The following is a 23,991-nucleotide window of genomic DNA, read 5'->3' as shown; positions in this document are numbered from 1 at the left end:
ACTTAATTAAACCAAATAGAAGACCTGCTTTTCTTTTGACAGGCGATTTCTCATTCATTTGTTCCAAGTACAGCAGGCAGACTTATTGGTCTGCGGATGTTAGTGTTGCCACGATGAATGTGTGGGGAATCGGTTGGTGCAAACGGGCATCCCAGGCCCAGTGCTCTGCTGAGCTGAAAGTTTGTGCTTCAATTTGTGCTTGAAAATAGCCCAGTTATTGACTTATCTGCCAGCAGATCGCAGTGGTCCAACCCGTTTTCAGTGAGCTCGACAAGAAATTATTTGTAAAGCATCACCTTTCAATAGTGGCTGCTAAGCTAAACCATAGTCGTGTTATTTTTCCATAAAGCAGGACAGAAGCCAGCGTACATGCATACTTAACATCAGAATTATTGTGCTGTTAAATAGCATTTTTGTAATTCACTCGCCATTTATTTAGTGGTTTTAAAGTGAAAATGTTTGCAGTTAACTAACTAACCTTCTATAATGTTTTACGTAATGGCTCATTGAAATTTGCCTTACGGAGGTGATTTCTGCTTTTCAGGTCCTCGGCACAATTGGTTGAAGGACTTTATTCTCGCTGTTTCAATGGTTGTTGGCATTGGTGGCTGTTGGTTTGCATACACCCAAAACAGGAACTCCAAAGAACACATCACAAAGATGATGAAAGAACTAGACAGTCTGCACAAAGCTGAGGAAAGCCTGATGGAATTTCAAGAGAGGTGAGGTCAGAGTGGAAGTATGAGCAAAACCAAAATGTTCAAAATTTCCTACCCAAAGAAAATTGCAAATGGCATCTAGAGAAAACAGTAGTTTTTCCCCGTCACAACTTAAACCTTTAAGGTGCGGTCTTAAGCCTCGAGATTTTGTATGTTCCTTCTCCAGTTTGATTTATGACAAAGAGCTTCCCCAAAATGCCCCTTATCTCTTTTAAGTATTCACATTTCCACAACTTTCCTGCTGTGTTGGGTTAAGGATGTGATAGGTTAGGTCAAAAGTTGCATTGAATGTAGGCGCTGCACTTTGAGAAATGTGACAAACCTAGCTTGTCCGGAGGTGTCAGACTTCATACAGTGACTAAACTGAGAAAACATTGAATTATCATGTGCTACATCTTGCGCCGCAATAAGAAGTTGTAGCTACTATTGTAATGCTATGAATAGACACTACAGAAGTGTTCGGTTTCTAGCTACCAGTCTCTCCTTCCAGATAGGCACTTTCTAGCGTTGCCTTACATTGAGAGCACATATCCCAATATAGGGAACTTGCAGATATCATCCTTCCTTGCCCCACGGTTGTATTTCTGAGAATTCCAGGGTGATTCCTATTGAAACATATAAAGACCCTAAGGAGGTAGGTCAGAATAGATGTTGAGATGTTTCTACTAGTGAGAGAATCTCCAACTAAGTTACAAGATTAGGAGGTGATCATTTAAAATTGACTTCTTCTGCCTAAGGGTGGTTAATCTCTGGATTTTTGTGTCCCAGAAGGTTGTCAAGGCTGAATCACTGGGGGCGTTTAAAGAGGAAGTAGATAAATTTATGAAAGGTCAAGGAGTTGAGGCTGTGGGGAACTGGCACAGAAGTAGAAGTGAGATCTGGGGCAGATCGGCTGTAATCATATTGAATGGTGGATCAGGCTTGAAGGGTCAAGTGCCGACTCCTGCTATTTTCTTATGTTCTTATTCTAGTTGTTTGGATTATAATAAGCTTTACTCCGATGAATGGACCTTGCTCAGTTATATACTCATGATTTCCACATCCCACTGTTTGGCGGATGGCACAGCTCTGTCAGCTGAAAACATTGGTTATGAAAAAGACTGCATTTCATTTCAGTTTTTCTTTTGTCTTGCTTTTTCTTGCCTTAATGAAGACTTCAAAAAGCTCAAGAAGAGAACAGAACTGTTGAAGTGGAGAAGCAAAACTTAGAACAAAAAATGAAACAGAAATAAACGATGCCAAGCGAGAGGCACAGCGCCTGAGGGAACTGCGCGAGGGTTCAGAAACTGAACCTCAGCAGGCTGAAATATGCGGAGGAGGAGCTTGTTCAGGTACCGTTTTTAAATTCTTGTGTTTTATGTAGTTAGAGCTTGTAAACTTCATCTAAGGTGAATAAAAAAAACACTCTCATTTATTAATGCACAAATATATGGTGTAAGCTCTCTGCAGCACAGGCTCGTGGTGTTACAGGAAAGTTGAAGCACAGATGATGATATGGTACACCAGGAATGGTAGGGTCGTGGGGAGTATTGAGGAACAGAGGGATCTTGGAGTACAAATCAATGTAACCTTGAAAGCAGCAATACGGGTAGATAACGTGGTTAGGAAGGCCAATGGGATACTGGCCATTAATCAGGGAATTGAATACAGAAGTAGGGAGGTTATTCCCCAACTTCATAAAACCTTGGTCAGACCTCAATTGGAGTACTGCATGCATTTCTGGTCAGCACGCTATGGAAACGATGTGATAGCGCTGGAGAGGGTGCAGAGGAGATTCACCAGGATGCTGCCTGGGATGGAGCGTTTCAGTTACGAGGAGAGACTGAAGAGACTGGGTCTGTTCTCCTTGGAGCGGAGCAAGTTAAGAGGACACATGACTGAGGTGTAAAAGAATTATGAGGGATATAGGTAGGGTAGACTGTAGGAAACGTTTTCCCATATCCCAGTAGATAAAACTGGGGGGTATAGGTTTAGGGTAAACGGGAAGAAATTCAGAGGGAACATGAGGGAAGCTGCCTTCATCCAGAGAGTGGCAAGTACCTGGAATGCACTGCCTGAGCGAGTGGTTGGCGCTGGGTCACTGACAGCATTTAAGAAGTGTCTAGATAAGCATTTGAATTGCCTAGGCACAGAGGGCTATGGACCTAGTGCTGGGAGATGGGGTTAATATGGAAGGGTGCCCACTGGTCAGTGTGACCGAGTTGGGCTGAATGGTCTTTCCATGCTATACAATTCAATGACTCCAGTTGGGGGCAGATCTTCTGTCACCCCCCAGAACAGCTGCTTGATCCAGCTTGGTCCCTGATGCCTCATCCACTGGGACCCTGGCTCCCTGCACTCCCAGGGGCTGCCCCGGTATAGGGAGCTGGCTGGACTTGCACAAGCCCTTTGACACCAGGCTGTCAAAGCCGTCCGTCCGATTGGGGCCACTGAATGTTTGTGAACGTCCTTCAGAGGATTAAGGAAATGGTGGAGAAATTTAAACAGGTGTACCTGTCATCATGGAAGTAGACACGAAAAAGCTGTCAGAAAAACAAAAGAACTAAGGGTATAGTGAGAAAGAGGAACTGAAGGAAATTAATTTGAGTGGAAAAAAACTAGTGAAGTTGGTGAAACCAGTAAATTCCAGGGATCCAATGTTTCGAAAGCGGTGGTCAATGAGAATGGTGAAAGATCTGGCCATCATTTTCAAAATTCTCTAAATTCTGGAATGGTAGCTGGTGATCGGAGGGTAACATTTGTGGCCTCATTATTTAATAAAAGAGGTAGTGGGGAAAATAGGGAACTACCAGCCTGGAAGCATGATTCAGTGGCAGGGATTTATGAAAGAGAAATCATGTTTGACTAGTCTATTGACGTTTCTTTACGGATGTGACAAATAGAATGTGTAAGAAGGAACTGATGGGGGTGGTGTATTTAGATTTTCCGTAAGCTTTTGATAATATTACACAGAGTAGATTGGTCAACAAGATTAGAGCACATGAAATTGGGTACCATGCTGCCATTGGAGAATTTGTCAGACAGAAAGCAAACAGTAGGAATAAATGGATCTTTCTCAGATTGGTGGACTGTGACTTGCTATTTATGGAAGGGATTGGTGCTTGGGTCCCAGTTATTCAACATGCTATCTCAACAATTTGCCTCACAGGACCAAATGCCATATTTCTACATTTGCTGATGACACAAAATTAGGTGGGTTTTGAGTAAGGAGGAGAATGCAGAGAGACTCGAGATGTACGTAAGATGACTGAGTGGTGAGAACATGACAGACAGAATATAATGTGGGGAAAATGTGTTGTGCACAAAACAAAAGCAGGGTGTTCTCTGTATGGTGAGAAACTGGGTAACGTTGACATTCAAAGGGATCGTGGTCTCCTTGTACACAAGTCACCGAGAGCCAACGTGCAGATGTAGAAAGTATAAAGAAGGGAGATAGTGTGTTGGTCTTCAACACATGAAGATTTGGGTACAGGATTAAAGATGTCACTGCAAATTTATTGGGCCTTGGTGAGACCTGGAATATTGTGTACGGTTTAAGTCTCTGCATGTAAAGAAATATGCTTGTCAGAGAGGAAGTGTGATAAAGATTCACTGGACAAGTTCCCAGGACTGGTAGATTTCTCAATATGAGCAGAGATTGAGTAGATTAGGCCTGTTTTCTCTGGAGTTTAAAAGAATGAGAGGTAATCTCATTGAAACTTAGAAAATGCTTCCAGCTCTCAATAGGCCGGATGCAGGAAGGATATTTTCTCTGGCTGCGACGTCTAGTACTAGGGGTCACTGGGCAGGCATGGTAGTGTAGCGGTTAGCATAACGCTATTACAGCGCCAGGGATCCGGGTTCAATTCCTGCCGCGGTCTGTAAGGAGTTGTACGTTCTCCCCGTGTCTGCGTGGGATTCCTCCAGGTGCCTCCGGTTTCCTCCCACATTCCAAAGACATACGAGTTAGGAAGTTGTAGGCGTGCTATGTTGGTGCCGGAAGTATGGCGACACTTGCAGGCTGCCCCCAGAACACTGTGCAAAGATGCATTTCACTGTGCGTTTCGATGTACATGTGACCAATAAAGATATCTTACAGTATCTGAATAAATGTTAGGCCATTTTGGACTGAGGTGACAAGAAATTTCTTCCTGCAGTGAGTAGTGAATCTTTGGAATTCTCTACCCTGGGGGGCTGTGGAGGCTCGGTTATGGAGTTGGTTCAAAACAGAAATTGATGGATTTTTGGATATTAAATGAATCAATTAGTGCAGGAAAATGGCACTAATTAGAAGGTCAGCCGGTGTAACTCGAACAGCAGAGCAGACTCGAACGGCCAAATAATCTACTCCTTCTAATTCTCGTGTTCTTGCGTTATGTCAACTTTTTTTTTTAAGATTCAAATAAGAAGAAATTTCTGAATTACAATAAAACTGATAATTCAGTACCCTTGTCACTTTGGTCGTGCCGGATTTTCCCCTATTAACACTCCAACCCACTTTTAATCCACTTAATTTGGATGTCACACAAATTATATAATAAACTTTCAGTGAACCAGGTGGAGTTTTAAAAGGGCATAAGAAATGAAACCTGGTGAGTTTAAAGGGAGCATGGGAACAAAAGCCCTGGTAAAGTTAAAAGGAGCTTGGGAACAGGGTTTCAGTGAGGCTAAAAGGTATTGGTATTGGTTTATTATTGTCACTTGTACCGAAGGTACAGTGAAAAACTGTCTTGCATACCGATCGTACAGGTCAATTCATACACAGTGCAGTTACATTGAGTTAGTACAGAGTGCATGATGTAGTACAGGTTAAAAACAATAACAGTACAGAGTAAAGTGTCACAGCTACAGAGAAAGTGCAGTGCAATAAGGTGCAAGGTCACAACAAGGGGAGCATGGAAACAGGGCCCCGGTGATTTTAAATAGTGTGGGAAAGGGGTCCCTGTCAGTTCAGAGGGAGTGTGGGAACAGGGCCTTGGTGAGCTTAAAGGGTGCACAGGATATGGGCCCTTAGTAAAGTTAAAGAGAGTGTGGAACAGGCTCCCCTATGAGTTTAAAAGCAGCATGGAAATGGGGACCTGGTGAGTTTAAAAGGAGTGTGAAAACAGTGCCTTGTTAAGTTTATAATGAGTGTGGGAATGGGCTTGGTGAGATTATGAGAAGAGCTGGAAACAGGGGCCCCAGTGAGTTTAAAGGGAACAGGGAAAACATCACCCTGTGAGCCAGGTTGTTTCTGAATAATTGGATTGTAAATTATGAGTTTTACTGTATAAGTTGTAACTTGTTCACCATTTTATTGTCAATTACTAAAGTACCTTTCTCTTATATAGAAGGGAATAAATTTAGTAATTTATTCACAAGCAAGAATTTTTTGTTGGACTTGCTTAATTATCACTGCCATGTATTGGCGAAATTTGGCAGGGAGAGAGTTATCATCAGAGTCTTTGTCTTATTCTGGCCTCATCAGATTGTCCATCGTTGTGGGAGCTACCTGTACTCTACCCCTTTGTAACCAGTGGGATACAATGAGTGGATTCATAACAGGCAGGCAGTCCTCTCCACCAGATTACTGCTCAGATGGAGAAAGGGAAAGTTATTTCCTGCATGTTGAATTTCTTTGCCACATGACTGGCAACATCTTGTTTTCTGACTGCCTGTGGACTGATCAGTTACAACTAGTTTTCTATTAAGACTCCCAAGCAGGACACAACATTTAATTGAAACATCATTTTGAAACCTGGATGTGGTTTGTTGCCTGGGGCCACTTTTATTGAAGAAATAGATCCACAGATCGTGTCTCCAGGCAAGTAAAGAGAAACAAGAAATGTTCTCATCCGTGAGTGGAAAAAAATAGTAGTGCTGCCAAACTCAGATTCTCCATAATGTTCCATGTGATGACTTAATGAGATTGTTTTGCATTCCTTTTAATCTGTAATTTCTATTGGGCTTCATGTATTATTCAGTCACACAACTGAAGCAATGGTTATACTTGGATGTGAAGAGCTAATGTTACATTATTTCAGAGTAATCAATCATTTGGATTGTTGCATTCCCAGTCACCAAAGACCCAATTCATAATAAAATATGACTGGGTCTGAAATAAATGGAATTGAACAAAGATTCTCTGGCAGTGTCCCGTGCTTGGAGAACACCTTTTGAATTTATCATGGGAATAACATCCAAAATGTATATCTCCATATGGTAAGATTTACTTTTTACATGGAGTTGACTATACAGAACTCCACTGTTCGCCCATTTGGTTGAAGCTAATAGTTGCGTTATGCATGAGCTTCCTCATGATTTTTTTTCTCCTTTCCCTTCTTTCTAAATTCTTTCTTATTCTTTCCCTTGCTCGAGCATTCATCAAACCACCCCTTAAAGATGTCAGTGCTGTTTACTTCAGCAATTCATGCGGCAAACAAGGTCACATTCTCCCCCATTCTCTGTGCAAGGAATTTCTACCTAAATACTTAATATTGCTTATTTTTGTTCCCTTTGAAACTTTACTTACCCAGAAATAGAAGCAGTTGACTCACATCCACATTGAACCTTATAAAAGACTCCCGTTAGATCTAATTTTCATCCAGGTAAAACTAAGGCCTCAAGTCTATTCGATCTTTCTTGATAATGGCGCTTTCTCAAATCTGGTAATGCCTTTTTAGTCCTGCTATTATGGTCTAACTAAAGTTGTATGAAAATTTATCATTACCTTTCTGCCTCTATATTCCATTTCTCTAGAATTAACACCAACACTTTGCAAGCTTAATGGCCTTATCAGTTGTGTTGCTGTTTTTTAGTGATTCTCAGATCTTTGTTTTTTTACTTGCTTTCCAAGGAATAAGTTACCTCCTTAATCCTCTGATCAAAATTCACCACCTCACACTCTGTTATACTGTGACTGTTTGCTCTTACCCAGAGCTGTATGTCCTCCTGTGTTTTGGTGCAGTCCTCCACGTGGCTGCTACATCAACTAATATGATATCAGCTGTAAATTTTGCAGCAATACATGCAGTTCCTGAGTTCAAGTCATTTATGTACCCATTGGGCAGCACAGACTCCTCCAGTCTACCAATCCCACTTTCAACCAGTCTGAGGAACTTCCCTCAACATTTACTAATTTAAGTCGTACTGGATAACATTTTTGCATGCAGTTTCCTTAAGTTCTGTCCAATTAAAATTCTTACTTTGTGCTTAGAATTGAAACTGCCTGTCGAATGTAGGAACATCAGTGAGAGCAGATGGCCACTTAGTCCTCAATTCTGTTCCACCATTGATTGGTCTGTAGCTCACAGCCCGTTTTTACCTCCAAAACAAAATACAGTAGATGCTGGAAATCTAAAATAAAGCTAACTGCTGGAAATACACAGCAGGTCAGGCACTTTCCTTGCAAAGAGAAACAGGGTTAGCATTTCAGCTGGATGACTGCTTGCTTCCCTATCTCTTGGTACTCAACCTAACAAAAAAAAATCCTGCTCTTAAAAGTTCCAAATGGCAAGCACCACAGTCTTTGGAGGGGGTGAGTTTCAATCTCTCCTTCTGGTAATATGGAGAATGAGTTTTGTGATTTTTGCTTCCAGGTGTCTTAACTTAATGTTCCTTTGAAATTAATGGAGGTGGGAACAAACTTGAAATACTAAAATGCACATACAGAGGAGAATTATTGGGAGAGCACTCGCATTATTTATAGGTAGCATATTTATAAACTGTTTTGCATGTTATTTAACGTGCATCAGTTAACCAGATATTCAAAGCTAATAGATCGGCACGGAGAAAATTAATTGCAAACTTTGTCGCTCTGTTTAAATTTTTGATGAAGTAATAGTATAATTTTCAGTAGTTTAGCTGCCTTTGTTACAGCTTGCTCAGGGATTAAAATGTGAACACAACATTTGGATGGGAAATGGGTTGCTGTGACAGTAAGAAGATTACATAAAGCAAAATGTGTAATAATTTTTTTATGAAAGTGAGTTTTAAAGTAATCCTCAGCATACTAATTTGGATAAATGTGCACATTACCTACGTGATTTTAACTCAGTAAATTAACACATTCTACTGGTCAAGATTATTATGTTTACATCTTTTAAACTGAAATTTATGTTCTATTTACCTGGCTGGCAGGCACGCAGTGCAGCGGTTAGTGTAACGCTATTACAGCCCCAGTGACCCAGGTTCAATTCCAGCTGCTGTCTGTAAGGATCTTGTATGTTCACCCCCTGTCTGTGTGGTTTCCTCCGGGTGCTCGGTTTCCTCCCACATTCCAAAGACGTACGAGTTCGAGCTGTGGGCATGCTATGTTGGCGCCGGAAGTGTGGTGACACTTGTAGGCTGCCCCCAGAACAGTCTACGCAAAAGATGCATTTCACTGTGTGTCTCGATGTACATGTAACTAATAAAGATATCTTATCAGTTGTAGCTGCACTTAGTTTAATGTTGATGCTATAGTTGTTAATTTGTACTAGGCTGGTGCTTTTTCCTATCACTCTAACATTACATTAGCATTATAAGCTTCTCCCACATCCAAGTCCTAGGTTCTTCTGGCTCCGGCTTCTTGCGCACCCCAACTGCCTTCACCTCAGCACCAGTAACCATGCTATATTCTGGAATTGTCATCCTAGACCTTTTGTTTATCTCTTCCTCTCTTAAACCTTCTTCAAACCCCAGCTCTTTCTGTTCCTATTACCTCCTTTGGTTTGATGGCCATCTCTTTTAGTTTGCCCTTCTGTTAAATGTCTGGGAATAAATGTCTTCATTACAGGCTGGTGATACTAACTTACATAAAATAAGAAAGAATCCATGTGAAATTATTTTTCTTTTATTAAGTGAAGATCTAAGAAGCTAGATAAAGTGTATTAATGCAAGATATTTCAATCACTAGAGTAACCAGTCTAATCAATGGTAGAAAATATGAATAATGCACACTTATTTGAAATTTTGTCTCACTGCTACATTTCCTTGAATTGATGCCTTTGAGTGTATGTTTTGCTTATAATAACTGCATCAGTTATTTGTTTGTCTTGTCAATTTCCATCTTTTTGTACTCAGATTTGAAGTGTGTCCCCTATTGAAGTGTATTCTGCTGTAACAAAAAAATTAGGTATGAGATATTTGTTACTCTGACAAGGCTTAAAGCACAGGAGCTTGCGGGTTTGGTGAGAAATATCTAAAAACAGTAAAAAGATGTAGTCCTTTCAATGAATTATCTATTGTATACATGCAAATAGAGGAGAACATGATACTGGACCTGGATAGAGTCTATATCAGGTGAATTCACTTAATCTCTGCTCATAGTGAGGAACTCTGCTAAAATGAACCAGAATTATGGTGCAATGATTTAATACATTTCAAATGAATTCTATCCAAAAAGCAATTTGCAGAAATTTGCCATCTATCTAATTGCGTTCGTCAGCTCTTTGCTGGAACTAAACAAATTTCACTCTGTCTACAGCCTTGTACCTTTCTCTGCTTTGAATAATTGTACAATTTTTCTGTAAAATAACATGCAGCAGTCTGTCCCTCAGTCATTTCCTATGGCAATCAATCTATACTCCCATACAACTCTGCGAAAAGAGAATCTACTAATATTTTTCCTTATTCTTCACGGCTGTTTTAAATTAATGATCTCTGAATCATGAATTCCCATCAAAGAAAGTATTCTTTCTCTAAATGCTCAGTTTGAAAATATTTTAAAATCTAAATCCTCAAAGAAATCTCTTAATCTTTTTTGTCAACATTTCTGCAATTTCTGTTCACCACTATATCTCCTGCCAAAAAACTAAGATAGAAGAGGAGCAGGCAGGTGGTGTTTGTTTACTTTTCACATCAATAAATCTCATGGCGCTATCCTTCTATGTAAGACTGTAAGCAGTTTTAGTGTGTTGTGTTGTGGCTTTCACATTTGTGGTGGCTCTCAAGGTTAATGAGTGGCTGGTGAAAGAGAGTGGGAACAAAGCAATGTAATTTCTGGTGGTCACTCACTCAGTTTAGTAAAACCATGTACCATTTGCACTACCCATGAATGAGACCACTTCTAATGTGTGATTTGTAGGTTCGTATGGCTTTGAAGAATGCAGAGAAGGAGTTGGAGGATCGCAGCGGCTTGGCAATGCCAGAACCTCTACAGAAGTGGTTGCAGCTTACTCATGAAGTGGAGGTTCAGTACTATAACATTAAGAAACAGAGTGCTGAGCTACAGCTCAATGGTGTAAAGGAGGAGGTACGTTTAAACCTTTTGTTGAACCTAAATGTTTTCTTTAAGCAGACCATGCAAAATATAATTAAAAAGTGACAAGAAAGCATTCTGACGCTAGCTTAGTGAAAATGACCATTATTATGGAATGAAGGAGAAAGGTAGGCAATGGGCCTGTTTTTATAACAAGATAAACATTCCTCAAGACAAACCTGTGCAGTTAATGCATTGTGATAGTCCTCAGAACATCTGTTTGTAAAAGCAGCAATTTAAAATTTGGCTCGTTTTATCAGAACCTCTGACATTTTCCTGCTGTTTTTAGGCAGAGAGGATCAAGAAGAAACGCAACACTGTCTTTGGAACATTCCACGTAGCCCACAGTTCCTCCCTGGATGAGGTTGATCACAAAATCCTGGCAGCAAAGTAAGTTTTTTGTTTTCTCACCTTGTTCCAAGTGCATAGCCTTGCGTTGGTGATGTGATCGATCATGCTGGAAGGCTCCTGAATGATGGAGCTAGTGGATTTGTTGAGTATGGCACAATATAGTAATTATCTGCAATGGCCATACAAGAATGGTGATAAATGGATCTGAATGTTCTCCTGGGTGTAAATATTGTTGGGCATGTAGAAGAAGATAAAGTGTCAAGGTATTCATAAACACCAGTGGGAGGATAACCAAGAATCCAAGATTCCTTTGGTAATGTGCCTGGCAGAGTTCCACTGATCCCATTGTATGTTGAAGTTTCACGTCATCAAAATCATAGATGAATTTTACCATCTCCTGGAAAGAGACCTGCGGCTAAGGAACAGGATCAGCACTTAGTTGACAGTTTTGTTTATATATAAAAAGGAACAATTTAACTGGGGGAGAGCAGATTAATGTGAAAGGGCAAATGGCTTTGAAAGTGTATTAAAATACAATAATACACTGCAGTTTTTTAAAATAGCATTTGGATTTAGTGATGGGTGAGAGGCATAGAATGTGCCAAATTATATTAGTAAATCCACACAAATATTTGAAAAACAGGTGGAGTCCAGTGCAATGTTCTGAGTTCTATGTTTTAGGAATGATGTTGAACCAATTGAAAATGCCTAGCACAGATACACTAGAATATTACCTTGTCTGTGGAAATATAAGCAAGAAAAATTGTGCTGTCTTTGTTCGGACAAAGAAGATGAAGGGGCAATTTGATGGAGGTGTTTCAGATTAAGGATGGGGATAAATGTGGATATAACTAGACTCTGGGATGGAGTAGACAACTAAAGGTGGAGAACTTAAATATATGATTTATTGGAAAAGATTTGTGATAAGAAGAAGTGTGCAGCTGTGAGATGCACAATCAGACTGAGCAATTGAAACAAAGCCATGGCTGATTTTTAACATCACCTGCTCAATGAGATTCGAGTATGTGAGAGATCAAAATAATCTGATTCCATTTACTCGTCTGAGGCTGTAAAGTTTACGTTGGCAAGATTTTATCTTTGCCTTCTTTGAAGTCAGCTGTAGGTAGCTGAAAGTGATATTTATATCTTGCTTTCAGTGCCAAAGCAGTATTTCAGTATCTCCATTTGGAAGGCATGCACAAGACCAGCTCCAAGGAGGAGTCACAGTAGGTTTGAAAAAAAAACATTTTTAGTCAAAATTCTTGTGCCTCAAAAGAAACTGAAGACCTAGGGTGTTCTTTGGCCTGGATCTCTTACCCGAAATGCAGTTGTTCTCTGCTTCTACCTTGTTCTCACTTAGAAGCCATGTATTGCTAGTGACCTTCTGATCTTGTCCACTGGCATTGATGTCACTCCTAATAATGACTTGTGTTTGTCAGCTTTGGTGCATTCAAGTAAAGCCTGAGAACTAAAATCTTCTTGATCTTGTGCCTTGAAGGATTGCTATCTGCTTTGGTACCTGCGTCCGATATCTGCCCCAGGGTTAAAATTGATTCCCATCCCAACACAATAATATATTAAAAACAGGTGACCCCCATGTTATGGCCTTTCGGGTAATGGAAATTTGCCTTTACAAAATTCACAAGCTATTACCCAAAAATTTGAGACGTGGAATAAAATTCGCTTTCACGGAATTTATGTGGAGGGAAAAAGTAAGTAAATAAACAATTTATTTTTTTCAACCTGCGTTCTTGACGCATGCACAGATGATGCGGCTTCACGTTACGGAAAATTGCGATATGGATCATTTTTCTAGGAAAACAACCTCCAGCCCCTGTAAAAAGGGGTTGTCTATAGCTTGTGAAATGCTGTAAAACTTGCAAATGTGCAGCTTAGCCATTGCCTAGCTTTGCATATTGCTTTAGGTGAGGCATGTTTTCACTAATATCCCTTTGCATTCATTTTGTGCAGAGTGAAAATGAGCTAAGCTAAGCTGTCCATTATGCTCTGCCGATAGTAGTTTGGCCCTTCACACGATGTATTATACTCCACTGAACACTCGTGTTGTCAGCTATCAGCTGTAGGTCTTGTACCTGACTTAGAATTGGCATCATCTTTCACTTTTTCCCAAAGGACACAGCACATCTGCAATGGCCTATTATGTATGTTGAATGAAAGTAACCATTTTTAAATCAAATTGGGAGCTTCAAGTTATTCAGAAAATTAAAATGGTTTCATTTAAAGAATGGCAAAGATGGAATAGTGAGTCAAGATATTAGGGCAGGCAGTTTTTTGAAAGTGTCTCCAAACTGTTGGTTCCATTTGCAGGTGACTTCATTTAGAGCTTCACAGGTTTGACGTAAACATTACATTGAAATCAGACATAAGTGACGTGCAGGCTAATAGTTATGGAAAACTATCAGTATCACCCTTTCATAGACTCAGTGAGATAGGGAGAATGGACTGTTGGTGGATTAACAAAATTAGATAATTTCAGATCTCAGTTGTCTCCTCTCTTGAATCTCTTTGCAGCTCAGATATTGCAACATGAAAATCTCTTTTTTGTTGTGTGTGTTGCAATGTTAGTTTCCTACCATCATGACTCACCAATAACTGGATTTCTTTTTCAGTTGTTTAAATAGTAATTGCTTCGATGCAGAGATCAGTATTAATGTGGATTGTGGAATTTCTTTCCTGGAGAAGCAATTTGAGAAAGAATAAAGTTGTTTCACTATTTTTGATCTATTAGTTATGAACAAGTTACAGTGAATTAAAACAAAAAATGTTTTAAATACTCAGCAGGTCAGGCCATGGGAAGAGAAACATAGCTAATGTTTCAATCCAGTCTTCAGCTAATCCAATTCATTCCATGTGATATAGGAAATGGCTGAGAGCACTTAATATATGGATATATGAGACTATGGGACCAGACATCATCCCAGCTGTGGTACTAAAGACGCATCCCCCAGAGCTAGCTGCTGCTTTAGCCAAGCATAGGTACAGCTCCCGGCACTGACAATATAGCACATTGCCAAGCTACGTGCTATACACAAATCCAGTCCGGCTAATTACTGCCCAATCAGTCTACCCTCGATCTTCAGCAAAGTTATCACAATGCTATCAAGCAGCACCTACTCTCCAGTTAAATCCTTAACGATGCAGAGTGTGGGTTTCACCTAGACAACCTGACTCCAGACATCATCACAGCTTTGTTCCAAACATGGTCCAAAGAGGTGACGGGAGAATGGATGCCGTTTGAAGCACTTGGAAGAGTTTGGCATCAAGGGTAAAACTGAAGGCAGTGGGCATCAATGGCAAAAAAACTCTCTAGTGGTTGCACAAAGAAGGACGGAAATCAATCATACCCAGCCCAAGGACATCACTGCAAGATGGAGGATGGAACAATGCTTTTTCTAAATAATCCTGAGGAGTATTATGTTGGAGCTATGTTGGAGGTAGTGGAGTGTGTTCCACAGATGGTGAAAAGCTTAGGGGATCAGACGGCGAATCACTCTCTACAAGATACCCAGCCTTTGAACTACTATTTCAGCCATGGTATTTGTATAGCTGGTTCTGTTGTTTTAAGTCGGTGGTGATCCCTAAGCTATTGATGCTGGGATATTGATTGTCAAGTAGTAATGTCATTGATTGCCAAGCAGAGGTAGTCGTTTGAGGCGATCATTGCCTGACACTAATGTGGTACAAATATATTACTATTTCCTGTGTAGCAGCTTATGCCAGGTCTTGCTAATGGCTGTCTGGAACTGTTTCACCATTGTGAATGGAACTAAATACTGTAAAACCTTCCCACATTTGACCTTGTGACGAGGATAGCTCATCAATGATGCAGCTGAACGTGGCTGAGTCTCAGATACCGTCTTAAAGAACTCCTGCAGTAATGTCCTGAGGCTGAGACATTGGCCTGCAGCAACTCAATAATCCTCCTTTGTTCTGGATATGGTTCCCGGGGTAAAGTTTTCTTTCCCCTGATTTCAGTTGACTTCAGCTTTATTAAGCCTCCCTTGATATCAAAGCCAGTCAAATATTTCCCTGACAGTCAAGCCTATTTACACTCACATAATCTATGGAATTCAGATCTTTTATCCATGGTAAAACCAAGAGGCCAACAGGAATTGGCAGAACTCAAACTGGACATCAATGAGCAAATTAATGGTAATTACCATTTGATAGCAATGGCAATGACTTCTGGTACTGCATTGATGATTGAGAATAGGCTGATGGGGTGGGATTTGGCTGGTTTGGATTTGTCTTAATTTTGTAGACAGGATATGCCTGGGCAATTTTTTCACTTTATTGGGTAGACCTCACTGTTGTACCTAAGTGAGAATAAATTGCCTAGTGATGCAGCTAGTTCGGAAAGTTGCTGGGATTTGTATCCTTTGCTGCATGAATTGATAACAAGCTGTAGGCAGTGACATGGAGTGAGTGGAGTTGGATAAGAACTAAAGTTCGTTGCAAAAAAAGGAGGCAGCAGTGGATCATTCACTTGACAGCTTGTAACAACTCAGCCATGTCTTTCCTTGAGCACTGAAATGCTTTGCCCTCCTGACTATATAGACCATGCCACCACCATTAGGACACTGATGGAGGATTATGGGACATTGGCTGAAAAGCATGTTTCTGTTGAGCATACCTATCATGGGTTTGATTGGTTTATGGTTCTGGGGGCAAATTTCCAGATGTTAGGGTTAACTAGGATGGATCTGCTTTTGTGTCTGGTCGGTCATATTGTTTTATTCACATTGTTTCATTATAGGAGGAGTTTTATACACCGAGTAGTTTGCCGCGCAACTTCCTAGTTAATGTCACTGCTGGAGCTCTGCAGTCACACAAACCACCAGCCATCATTTGGTGGATTTCTTCACTGAAGGACACTACAGAACCAGATGTGTCTTTTACAGTGGTTATTAATACAGATAGCAGCTTTCTTCAGCTGGGGACTTGCAACCTGGAAATTAAGGAAAATGTAAATACTTTAACGCAGATAACTGGATTTTTTCTTCTCCAGCAGTAGTTGTGACATTTGGTTTTATTTCCCTGTATCAATGGTCAAGAAGATATAGTGGATTAAAACTATTGGCAACCTTGCAGTTTGGAGGAAAAAGATAATTTCAATTGGACATTAAAAGTTGTTTTAATCAGGCAACTTACAACTTTTGTTTCCTTTCCAACTATTTCAGGCAAGCTTTATCCGAGGTGACGGCAGCGCTGCGTGAGCGACTACACCGCTGGCAGCAGATAGAAAAAATCTGTGGCTTTCCTATCGTGCACAATGCAGGAATGTCAAGCCTCACCTCCGTTTTGTACTCTGAGCACAGCTGGGGTAGTCAGCTCCACGTGTCTCTGTCCCACCGTACCCAATCGCTGGTGGGGTAGATGACTGGATGAAGACACACCACCGATCATTCCACAACTTCACTGTAAGTTACAAATCTCATTCCTGACAAGACTGTGAAAACAAGCAACTGAGACCCTGACAATTTTGGTTCCCAATATTAGAGCTTTGCATTCAGCCGAGAAACAGGAGAGGGTCAGCTGAATGCTATTAGTTTCCAATCTACTTCCCCTGATATTTGAGCCATTTGAATATCTGACATTTTACATTTCAGGTTATGTAGAGCAGAAGAGCACTGTCATTTGAAGCACAATGCTAAATGAAACCTTTTTTTAACTCCCAAGTTGTAAATGATTTTATTGTCCAGTGAGTATAATGAATTATTATTCAATTTGAATTTTTTTTTAAAAAGCAGGAATTGCTCATGAATATAAAATGTAGACCTTATGCTGGTTCATTCCTTTATTCTTGTAATGAATGAGCATGACATATGTAACAAGTACAGTTTCGTATATTTTTTTTCCATTGAACTGTAACTACATCAGATTCTTAATGCACATTCATATAATTTTTCAGTTCTTTTAATTCCATACCTTCCTCTCAGGTCTCCATCTCTGTGCAGTTTTTCCTCTTTCCCTCCCTCTCACTCTTGTACATCTCATCCAGCTGTACAACAACATTGCATTATCAGATGTTCTTCACCTCATGAAATGAACTGGTTCAAAGGAAAACTTGGATGGAGTATAACGTCCCGGATTTCACAGTCAGTTTGGACAAAAGGCTCTTACAATTAATTATACAAACACCTGCCCAATGAGTTTGCACTGACCATCAACCACTCATTATTCTAATTCTACAATAATCCTTTTTTTTTCCATTCTCCCTGCCTTCTCATCAAGTCCCTCAATATTCTATCCACACTTACATACTAGGGGCAATTTACACTGGGCAATTAACCTTCCAACACGCACATCTTTGGGACGTGGGAAGAAACCAGAGTACTCAGTGGAAATCAGTGTGGTCACAGGGAGAAGGTACATATTCCACACAGAGGTCAGGATTGAACCTGGCTCTCTGGTGCTGTGAGGCAGTGGCCGCACCAACTGTGCCACTGTTGTCACTTCTGCTTGACAGCATAGTAATTAGAGGTGCTGTTCAATGTGGCCCCCTTTCCATGGGATCTGGATCTTGTGAATATGGCAGGCATATTTCTTCAACCAATTAAGACTGAGAATCCTCATCATGCAGAGAGAGAGAGAAATTTGTCTTGTTCACTAGCTCGATTTCAATGGATCCAAATGTTAGGATGAGCGCAAAACTGGCAGCTGCTACATGGCACCTATTTAGGAGCAGTACCCAAAGACCAATTTCTCTCCTGCAGAGTCTCAGGTAGACAATGTAAATTAGAATATTTAACTCTGTAAAATAGTATAACAAAACAATTAAAGAGATGGAAAGAAGAGGGATTCGCGAGAGAGAGAGAGAGAGAGAGAGAGAGAGAGAGAGAGAGAGAAGTTTTTTTATTTGTTGAAAAAATAATCAATAATTAAAAGCTGAAGGAAGTAGACTCCACATTCTAAAAGCAATTCCAGTGCCAGAGAGTTTATTTGGTAGCAATTAATATTCAGCAGACTTATGTCTTGACGTACATGTTAAAAAATAAGAAAACACCAAGTATTCTGGCTTGGTTAAGGAAGATCAAGTGAGCAAGTATATCAATTTTATGGCCTCATGAATTTTCAGAGCCAGTGCAATGAAGCTTTGGACTTGCAGGACAATCTGGACAGAAACTTCCTAATTTCATGTTGAATTCATGTGTGGTGGGGGTTGGTGATGGCAATGATGGGGTGGGATGAGTTAATTGGAAATTGTTAGTATCTTTCCATATTTTTGCATACTTTGATCAATTTGCATGAAAGAATTGCATCCAGCCAATACTATAGATGTCACTGTCCCTGGATACCACCTTACTTATTCCGTTTGGTAGTCCCAAATTGTGTCTGTAAATCAAACATTCAGCTAGAAGAGCACTTGAATTGCTAAGGCATAGAAGGCTATAGGCCAAGTGCTGGAAAATTTAGGTAATATAGATTGGTATGTGACTGGGCCAGGAGGGTTTGTTTCTTTGATGTATGACACCATGACAAGTTGAGGGAGCAGTGATAACAGGCAAATGGAATATGATGTGGAAAATGTGAGGTTAACCACTTTGAAGAACATAGCTTGTAGAGTATGTTAAATGGTGAGAGATTTGGTAGTGTTGATGTTTAAAAAAAAACTGGATGTGCATGTACATGTAGATGCACCAGTCTAAATAGTATGTCAGCCTCTATAATGAGAAGAGTAAGGAAGTCTTGTTGCAATTATATATGGCCTTGGTGAATAGGCACTGGCAGTACTGTGTACAGATTTAGTCTTACCTGAGAAAGGATTTACTTGCCATAGTACAGCGAAGATTCACTTGTATGGCAAACCTGTCATCCCTGGATCCAGTAGAGGAGAAATTGACCAGATTGGAACCGTATTTCTTCAGTTGCAGAAGAATGAGTGGAGATCTCATCAAAACTTACAGAATTGTGAAAAAGGGCTTGACAAGTTAAATTCAGGGAGTTTATTTTCTTTGACTTGGGAATCTAGGCCTAAGGAACACAGCTTGAGAATATGGGGTCACCCATTTAGGACTCCAGTGTGGAGAAACTTCTTCACTCGGTGGGTGATGAACCTGTGGAATTCTTTACCTCAGAGTAAACCATTGTGTTCATTCAAAACCAAGAGCAGTATATTTCTGCATATTAAAAGAATCATGGGGTGATAGTGCAGATAAATTAGTGCTGATACAAATCAGCCATGAATGGCACGGCACGTTCATAGGGCCAGTTGACCTACTCCTATGCCTCGTGTCTTTGTTTGGTACCTTCCATGATCATTACTTCTGGTGCCCATCCTCACGTTATCGGGTTTGAATTCAGGACCTTGGAGTGGTTGACTGGGTACCACAACCACTGGTTCATGCAATCCTAAACCTGGAGCATTACCACAGGAACCCCGCCTAAAACAGACTCTCACATCTATGTTGGAATTGGGAAAAAAAAACTATACCCTACTCTGTGAAAAGATAAAATTTCTGTAAAATTTATGTAATTCAGACATCTAGTATTCAGAAACAAACAATGTGGCTAGGTAGAGGATGGAACTTTAGGTCAGATTACAGGATCTAGGGTTGGAAATGCTATTTACATGTTTGCTTGTAAGTTTTGAAAGTAAGTGACCGATATATCTGGTCTTCAAGATCAGAGAATGAACAGGAACAGAATTAAGCTGTTTTGGCCCTCCAGCCATATTTATCATTCATTTAAATCAGGGTTGATGTGTACCCAAAATCCATTAACTTGCCTTAGCTTTCTTAACTGTGATGTCCCCACTCAACAAAACTCTGTCGGTCAGTCTTGAAGGGTTCAAGGTATTTGCAGTGTTTTTGGAGGGAGAATTCCAGATCACCATGTTCTTATATGCCAAAAAAAGTGCTTTCTTATTTCTCTCAGTGACCTCTAATTTTAAGGTACAAAACAAAAATACTCTGGATCCTGGAAATTTGAACTAAAAACAGAAGATTCTGGTAGGTCAAGTAACACCTGTGGGAAGAGAAACAATTAGGGTATCATATCAAAAATTATTCGTCAAAATTGATAGTTCTAACCTCTAATGCTATTACGTTCCTTGCAGTTAATTCCCCCACCATTAGAAGCATTTTTTCTACATCTACCCTGTGCAAGTTAACATTTTGCAACAAATTAATATGTTCCCCTGTAAATCGGCTGCAGTCATGGAAATGCATGTTTATACAATCTATTCTTACATTTTAAGCCTTGTAAGTACTGGTGAATATTTGTGTATTGTATTTTAGATCATGTACTTCAATTCCTGCTTTCTCAGTCTTTGTCTGTGTCTGTGTGCTTTTCAGCAGTAGGTCAAGGGAAACTCAGTTACAACTTGGTAAAGAACAGTAACCAAGGTCGCTGCCGACGGTCCAATGTGGTTCAGTGTGGCGTTTCATCTTCCTCCAGTCCTGACATCTTTGTAATGAACAGCAATACCAATCTTCATCGTGGTGAAGAAGAAGAAGATGCCATATTCTTCACAGCTGACAAGAAGTGGTAACTAAATTGTTGTGTGTTATGAAATGAATTGAACCAAATTAAGTAGCATTTTATCCTGCAGGAGATGGTTCAGCATTTTCACAGCAATGAGAGGATTTTGGCCTTGGCACTAACAAACTTTATGATATACCTTTGTCATAACCCGTGGAAATATGGACTTTCCAAGCTTGCTATCACACTTTGTGCAAAATGGATTTTAAAAACTGATCTGCAAGTTTCTTGGTGGAACAATTCATCTGAATTGGGGCAAAATCCAAATTTTGCTCCAATTCTCCTGGGCAAACTTTTTCCAATTTACATTTGTACCGATTTCAAAATAAGTATTGAGCTGCAAGTGCTGATTGCAAGCTGGTTGGAACATTTACACATCACAAGGAGTTAAATCCATATCAAGATTTATAATACAAGAGGTTTGATGAACTTTAATTAACTAAACATAGCTTTAGCTGTCAGTCCTGTTATGTACAAGTCCATAACCATATGCAGATATGAGTTACTCCCAAAATGGGGGTAATAGAAACAGCTCAGTGGAAATAACTCCCCTGATTACTAACTCACCACTTCCAATTGTTTATTTTGTTAAGTGACATTGTATGGGTGAACTGGGATCACTTACATTTCAATTAAGAAATGTTTGTAACTATAAGTAGTCAACATTTGGCTTCATTGGCACTCCAGAAGTGATCAGTGCCTCTTCTTTTAAGTAACCAGTCCAAGTCTAGTGTATCTGCCCTAGTACACCTGAGGAATAGTCCCTTTCTTTAAATAGACCAAACAAAAGCAAGTTGCTGTTTACCTGGTGCAGAACTTTGGAAGATCAGCCCCATCATTTCCTTTTGCCTACATTCTGCAAACACAAAAATGTTAATGTGCCTATTTGTTGCCTTTTGTTACACAGGGAGACGCAGGAGACCGCTTCAGACTGCGACTCTTCTTTTGGATCATTGAACGGAAAGAAACTGTTTCACTTGTCAAACTGCGAGGCTGCCAGTAATCCTTCGTTCAGCATGTCCAAGAACTCCTTAGATGACCTTTTGACTGCTGATTCATCAGTGGCATACGAGCGGTTGAGTGTAACACCAGATTCCCTGGGTTCAGCCGACACCAGAAGTCTGATTCTGAGCCCTCTGAAGGCCACTAGACCCCTTCAGAACGGTCTGGAGAAATCGTGCAGCATGGGACACCTATCCATAGCACAGGATCGACGCATCTTGGAGTTTGACACCCAGAGTGAAAATCGAGCACTGAAGGATCTGAAAAGTGCATCCAAGAGACAAACAGCATCCCAAGATCTGCTCTATACTACCAACAGAGTAAAAAAATCCTCCAAGTTAAAAAAAATCTTCAAGAAAATATCAAAGTGATTAGAGCCAAAGGGTGATGATGGTGAAGCTCAAGTCACCATAACATCTGTTTACGAAAGCTGCATTTAGATGTTACATGGAGTCCTGCACTCTTTGGCCAAATTACAAATGTAGAACTAAATCTTGCACTATTACCTTCCTGATCAGGAAGATGCCTCTAATTATATAAACAGTGTATAAAGTTTATATAGACATTATTGCAGAAGAGTCTATGTTTTTACTGTTATGTCTAGAGCTTTAGTAGAATTTATAAGGATTCCAATTTCTAATGATTTAAAAACGAAGGAATTTCTACAAGAAAGGAAGTGATATATTTTTCTTGCAAGTCACTTTTCTTAAATGTTTTACAAACCTGCTGTACAGATGATTAAATATGCCTGGCAACCTCAGAGCTTTTTGCTCATGACTCGTCCTTGAACTCTGAAGATCAGCCATGGACTTTGCTAAAAGATCTGTCATCCTGCGAAGATCAGCATTAGTGGTTTCCTCTTGATCTCACCTGACTCTGGTAGCAGTGGGACCTGGCAAAATACTGAACTCTTAATTCAAGATTCCTTGTTGAAGATTGGCAGTGGAAACAAATTCAACTGAATTTAATTAGGGTGGTTGGGTGATTGGGAATTTCTTGAATGTATTAAAAAAATAAATTGAAGCATTATGATACTGAAATGAGTACCATATTTTTACTTGCCTATTTACTAATTCACTTCAGTATTGTACCACATGGTAAAATTCTGTAGCACTAGTGTCAGAGTCTATGGAAAAATGAATGTGTGTGCTAATTTGACAGAGACTTGCTTATGTTTCTAGAGCAAATTTTACAATTCTGAGATCTCCAAAAGCGCTTTACAGCCATAAAAGTACTTCTTACCTCCCTTGAAGGCATCAGAATGTAGAATCACTAGATTCATTCCTGGGAATGAAGGGATTGTCTGTCGAGATGAGATTGAATAAAATTGGCTTACAGTCACCAGAAGTTAGAAGAAAGTGCATTGATCTTCACGAGTCATACAAGATTCTGAGAGGGATTGACAAGTGACTGTTTTGTTAGGCTGGAGGATCTAGGACAAGGGGATCAGCCATTTGAGACTGAGACAAGGACAAATTTCTTGAAACAGAGGGTTATAAACCTTAAGCATCCTGTACCTCAAATGACATGAATGCTCAGTAGATGGTATTCAAACATTTATCACTTCTAGATATGAATGTTAAGTGAATCAAGGGATGCGAGTACTTTGCAAGGAAATGATCTTATGAAATTTGCAGAAGCAGTTTAGAGGCAATACATCTTATAATCCTGATGCTTTGACCTTTTTATGTTGACAGGTAGTGAGAATTGGGGTCTGCAAGGACTGTTGCTGGAATCCAGAATCAAACCATTGTGTATTGGGAGTGGAAGTACAATTTCAAAGTTTTATGATGATGCCAAACTGGAATATGTGGAAGATGCAGAGAACTAGGAAAACATACAGGAAGGTAGTAATAACATGCAGAATGAATGAATACTTACTAAATTAGTCTTGATATAGGCAAGACTTTTTTTTAAATAGAAAGAACAAGGAAGCTATATATTCCTCAAAATAAATTTAAATATTAACAAGGGCACCTGAGGATGCAAATAGACGCAGAAAGGATGCTATTATAAAAGAGCTGGGTCTCATTTCCGATGGGATAGAATTGAAATAGAGGGAATATCTGTGAAATGTATATTGAATATTATTCTCTAGAAATGGGGAGACTGAGAGGTGACCAGACCAAGGTCTCTAAGACAATGAAAAGGGTTTGATAGCATTGACATGTGGAAGAAGTTTCCATTTGTAAATGAGATCAGAACCAGGTACAGGGG

The 23,991-nt window shown here is 39.9% G+C and overlaps 1 protein-coding gene across 1 annotated transcript in view; it reads left to right on the top strand.

Moving 5' to 3' along the window:
• Window positions 1-22,808, top strand: part of stim2b (stromal interaction molecule 2b) — a 126,007-nt gene extending 103,199 nt beyond the window's left edge. Inside the window, 11 exon segments of the mRNA XM_052040400.1 lie at window positions 545-722; window positions 1,873-1,937; window positions 1,940-2,010; window positions 2,012-2,050; window positions 10,744-10,911; window positions 11,207-11,307; window positions 16,470-16,620; window positions 16,623-16,668; window positions 16,671-16,709; window positions 20,586-20,778; window positions 21,680-22,808. Of these exon segments, the coding sequence (XP_051896360.1) occupies window positions 545-722; window positions 1,873-1,937; window positions 1,940-2,010; window positions 2,012-2,050; window positions 10,744-10,911; window positions 11,207-11,307; window positions 16,470-16,620; window positions 16,623-16,668; window positions 16,671-16,709; window positions 20,586-20,778; window positions 21,680-22,145 (1,517 nt within the window). The 3' untranslated portion in view covers window positions 22,146-22,808.
• Window positions 22,809-23,991: the final 1,183 nt, after the last annotated feature.

This window comes from Pristis pectinata, chromosome 2, assembly GCF_009764475.1.
Source record: "Pristis pectinata isolate sPriPec2 chromosome 2, sPriPec2.1.pri, whole genome shotgun sequence".
NCBI classification, from domain to species: domain Eukaryota; kingdom Metazoa; phylum Chordata; class Chondrichthyes; order Rhinopristiformes; family Pristidae; genus Pristis; species Pristis pectinata.
The sequence above is the reverse complement of the archived record's forward strand: the minus strand, read 5'-3'. Positions and strand labels throughout refer to the sequence as shown.